Below are 5,043 nucleotides of genomic sequence, written 5' to 3'. Positions count from 1 at the left end.
ACAGGAACAAAACCTGCTGAGAAATGTCTATCGAAACTCTCGCTCGTGTGCTGTGTGTTTTGTGTGTGTTTTTTTAAGCAAATCCCTCCCTTGGAAAACTTCCCCCGCCCCACGTGGGGCTACTCGCTATTTTCCCCCAGCGGGAGAACCAATCAGCTGGCACCGGGTTTTTTTCCCTTTGTGGCCGAGGAACCAATAGGAAAGGAGACGCCCCGCCCCTTCTGCAAGGCTATAAAAGGCGCCCGCAGCGGCCGCTGTCCCTGAGACTGTTTGGAGGAGCCGGGGTGTTGGAATCGGAGTGGCGCCGGATTGACCCGCAGCTGGAGCGTCTGACGTCGCGGGGAGATTGCTGCCGGGAGGAGCGAGCCTTGTTTCTCCAGTGGATTATTGCACGGCTCCCGCCGGCCCTCTGCGCCGCTGCTGAGGCCCTTGGGCTGAGGGTTGCTGCTTCTCCCCCCCCCGTCTCCTCCTGACTCCAAGCCGCTGTGGATTATAATTGCAACATGACCCTGGAAGAGCTGGTGGCTTGCGACAACGCTGCCCAAAAGTAAGTGTCCCCCTCCTTGGCGGCGCTGCAGGAGCATGCGGCGGTCCCGGCGCTCCCCGCTGGCCCTGCGCCGGCCGGGCTTTCCAAAGCGGCTCCGCATTAACGCCGCCCCCCCTCTCTTGTGCCCTCTCCCAAAGGATGCAGACCGTCAGCGGAGCGGTGGAGCAGCTGCTGGTGGCGGCTCAGAGGCAGGACTGCCTGACCGTCGGCGTCTATGAGTCGGCCAAGCTCATGAATGTGTAAGTCGCGCTGGCCGTGGCGTGTGCAGGGTCTGATCAGCTGATGGGGCGGGGGGGTGCTCAGCTCACTTAGCTCTGCTGGAGCTGGGGGGGTGATGGGGAGCTGGGGGTGGCAGATGCAAGAGAGACGCACTCCGGCATTGGCTGTTTGCTCAGGAGCAGCTGCGGGGGGGGGGGGGGTAGGGCTGAGACTCATTTCCTTAGATGGAGAGTCGATTTGTGGGGCCTGTCTTCCCCCCTGATCCTGACCGGTCTGCTTCCTCCCCGTGCCCTTCAGGGATCCCGACAGCGTGGTGCTTTGCCTCCTTGCCATTGATGAAGAAGATGAGGGTGACATCGCCTTGCAAATCCACTTCACCCTCATCCAGGCTTTCTGTTGCGACAACGACATCAACATCCTGCGGGTGTCCGGCATGCAGCGGCTGGCCAAGGTCCTCGGGGAGAGTTTGGAGGACAACAGCGAACCCCGGGACCTGCACTGCATCCTAGTGACGGTAAGTCCCCTGTGGTGCTGGGTGCCAGGGGTTGGGGAGGGTGTCCATCACCTGGGAGTCAATCCCATCCCTGTAGAGGGGAGCCTGTATTGTTCAGTGGTGCTGATGCAGGGCCATGTGACCTGGGGCTGAGCCAAGGTGCTTCAGTGATGTGTATGTTACCGAACAGCCGTGGTGTGGGTCACCGCTCAAGTATGTCTCCTGAATGGGCGGGGGTGACGTCCAAGAGGCTTGCGTTTTGTTGTTGCTAACGGTTGGATCTGTGTGTCCTCTCCCACCAGAATCCCCACACCGATTCCTGGAAGAGCCAAGGGTTGGAGGAAGTAGCCAGTTACTGTGAAGAAAGTCGCTGTAACAACCAGTGGGTCCCCTATGTCTCGCTGCTGGAGCGTTGAGCCGGGCACTGCCTTCTCGTTTTGTGCTGAATTCATGTTTTTTAACAAAAAAACGACAACATTTTAAAAAAATAAAAAACCACCCCATCAAAATAAAAGCTAAGGAGTAACGGAGAGGAGAGAGCCTGGGCCGGCAGCGACAGTGTGCGTGGAAAGGGAGGAGCGCCAGGGGACTGGCGATGGCAAAGGGGCTGTGACAGCAAAGGGGCTGTGACAGCGTGGAGACCGTTAAAGGAGGAGCAGGCGGTCAGGAGACATGCTTGGGGGAATGGCTGAGTCAAGGTGACTGACTCCTCGAACGTGAAGAGTGCTCGAATCCTGTACGCAAGGCACGACGTGTTTCTCTGACGTGTTTCTCTGTCTGCGTGGGGTGTGGATGCCACTGATCCATGGCAAAAGACTGGATTTCCCTCCGCTCCCTTTCTCTGCAGCGGGAGGGGGCATGACCACATTTTGCTAAGGACTTACTGTGGCAGGGTGGGGAAGAGACTGGATTTTTATTCCATTTTTTGCATCTGCTTTGTGTTGTGGATGGAAGATGCGAGGACTGAAAAGGACAGTTGCAAATGAACTCTTTATTTTTTAATGGACAGAATGTCTTATATTTATAAGCTCAAGATTGCAATTTTTTTTCTTTGCACTCAAGCCACTAAGTGATTCTATATATTCTTGTACAATGAACTTGCAATAAATTTCTGAACGCTAAATATCGCTTCCTCTTGCATCCTTTTTTATTTTTTTTCCCCGTCAAGCTGTGACTCTTCCTGGTCCCTGCATGTTGCATCACGGCACGTCCTGTACTCTGTGAGCGGCTCAGGATGTAGCTGTGTTCTTAAACCAGCTTCCAGGAGGCAGCCCTGTTCTCGCTCTTTGCAAAACACTGTGGCTTTCTGGCTCCATGGCGCCACCACTTCTGTAAATTGACAAAGAGGCTTAAACAAGCAGCAATTAAGGGCTGGCCTGTTGCAAAACGCCATGTGAGCTGCTGGCTGGTGCAGCCTCCTGCCTACTTGCAGCTAAACAGGATTTTGTCTGGTTTCGGGGTGTGGAGGAAGGAGTGTGGGCCAAGTTTGGAGAGTGGGGGGCTAAAGAGAAGTGCTAATTAGGTCCTTAAATTGACTTGCTCAAAGCCCCCCCCCCCTTCAGGATCATGGATAATCAGTGTGTAGGTTTGATTAGACTTACTGAAGTGCATGAAGTTTTTTTTTCCTGGCATCTCCCAGCCCCTCCCTCTCAATGGTGGTGCCCCCCACAAGGCTGAGCTGAAAGCACCCCTTGTTGGGTGTGCGTTTCCTGGGCCTAGCTGCTCCTGGGCAGCGTTCGCCAGCACAGCTGCTGCTGCAGACCCATTTCCACCTACAAGTTCTTTTGGCAGGAGCCTGGTTCTGCCCCGACTCCGAGAAGCAGGGAGCACCTAGGAACAAGCCCCTGACTCATGCTAGCCCCTTTCTGTTGAGCCTATCAGGGCGGCTTACCCTGCGCATAGCACTATGGGGGCGAGTGCTGGCTTAGCACAGGCTAGCTGGGGTGTGGCAGCTGGGCCCTCATGGGGCAGGGTTAGATGGGGCCCCAAGTGTCAGGGGGGGCAGGGTTGGTTCTAGGGCAAGACCATTCCCCTGCATCCAACCCACTTCCCCAACCCCCCTGGGGCATCCAGAGTCCTTACGGCTGAGGCTTTCCTAGGCTGGGATCGAAGCGTATTTTCCCCTCCAATCTGCATGCATCTCTTCCTCCTCTGAGCCTTGTGGGCAGAAAAGCCCCCCCATGGCCCTGCTGCAGGGTGGGGGCATCAGCTGTTCTGTGCTAAACCAGCCTCTGCCTGTGTAGTATAAACGGGGAACTAGACATAGGGGGTTTTTTTTAGATGCCAGGTATTTAAAAGGACATGAGCCAAAATTGTGGGCTACAGCCAGCAATGACTGGCTGGCAAAAGTAGCCTTTAATTCAAACCAGCCATGCACACAGGCTCAGCTAATGGGAGATCTTGCCTAACATCACCGGCTGCGTCAGTGTAACGGGGGGGGGCATCCCACCCATTCAAGATCACTCTACTGCTTTAAATCTAGTCCACTGCTGGATTGCCAGTGTCCCCATTTTACAGAGCGAGAAGGGGGGAAACTGAGGCGCAGAAAGGGGCTTGCCCAAGTCGCACAGCAAGACTGTGGCAAGTGGAGCCTTGGTCTCCTGAGCCTCACGCTAGCTCCTCCTGACTGGGTGAGGTAATTGGTCAGGAGTGACCTGCCCCATGGTTTGGGGGCTTGTTTGACCCAGGGGTTAATGGGGTGGAGGAGACACGAGGGTTGGCTGCCCGGTGGCATCTGCCTTGCAGCTAATCCCCTTGGCTGCCAGTCAGCGGCTTTGCACTTGCAAGCACTGCTGGGGCTGCAGAAAATACGCAAGTATGGAGAGGGGGGCCTGATTCTTCCCATGGGGGTAGGGAGCCCATGCCTTGGACACCACACCTGGTGGAAGGTGCAGAGCCCCTGCTGCTGAGAGCTGCTTTCAATTCCCAAGTCCTATCTCCTATTGCGGTGAAGCCGACCCGCGCAGAGCTCTTGCTTTCAATTCTGGAGGGTGACCTGCATCCCGAAAGCGAAATAGAGGCTGAACAGCTGATTTCCTGTGGTCAGGGCTCCCCAAGAGCCCTGCGGCAGGGAGTCAGGTGCCGGCTGTGGGCTTGATGGGAAATCCTGTTGTTTCTGCAGGGAGCAAAGCGTCTGTGGAGACCTAAGACAAGAGGAGGGAAGCCGACATGAGAGAATCTAATGGAGTCAGGGTTCTTCTGCACAAATAATACGCTCCCTGCAGCTCTCCCCCCCCCCCCCGCTGCAACCTGCAAGATTTGCAACCCCCCATCCTTGCAGCTTTGTGCCCGAGCTTGAAAATCTGGAAATGCAGCTGAGTGGGAACTACAAGAAACAAACATGAAACTGATGAATCTCCCCAAACTGGAAGAATGTAAATAAATAATATGGAAGAAGGAGGGGGCTGTTTGGGGAAAAAGGGCAGGTGTATAAATTGCACATGCAGATAGCCAGGGCGGGGGGGGGGGGTCATTGCACACACACACAGCAGTGGCAAGTGTCCATGATGCACCTGTTTGCGGCCAGAGGGGGGGCCCATCCTGTATGTGTGTGTCCCTGTGTGTGCTGGCACATGCATGTTCCTGTGGGCACATGTGTGGGTGGGTGTCCATGGGGGTGGGCTCACCTTGTGTGTCATTGGCCTTCAGTCTCCACTGCCCCTGCACTCCTGTTACTAAGGCCCCATTCTGTTCTCCCAGCTCCACCCCCTCCCCTGGGGGCTGGGAGGATTGGGAATGGGAGATGGGGCCTTGCCCCCCTCTTAGCCTGCTGGTTAGAATCCAG

General features: G+C 55.9%; 1 protein-coding gene across 1 annotated transcript; it reads left to right on the top strand.

Annotated features, from left to right (window-relative positions):
- The first annotated feature begins 242 nt into the window (after positions 1–242).
- On the top strand, positions 243–2,382 carry GADD45B (growth arrest and DNA damage inducible beta). Its single transcript, XM_048830939.2, has 4 exons — positions 243–547; positions 685–786; positions 1,064–1,280; positions 1,562–2,382. Exons 1-4 carry the CDS (start codon positions 504–506, stop codon positions 1,673–1,675), a joined length of 477 nt encoding a protein of 158 aa, XP_048686896.1. The 5' UTR covers positions 243–503; the 3' UTR covers positions 1,676–2,382.
- The last annotated feature ends 2,661 nt before the right edge of the window (positions 2,383–5,043 follow it).

Source organism: Caretta caretta, chromosome 25 (genome assembly GCF_965140235.1).
Source record: "Caretta caretta isolate rCarCar2 chromosome 25, rCarCar1.hap1, whole genome shotgun sequence".
NCBI classification, from domain to species: Eukaryota; Metazoa; Chordata; order Testudines; family Cheloniidae; genus Caretta; species Caretta caretta.
The sequence above is the reverse complement of the archived record's forward strand: the minus strand, read 5'-3'. Positions and strand labels throughout refer to the sequence as shown.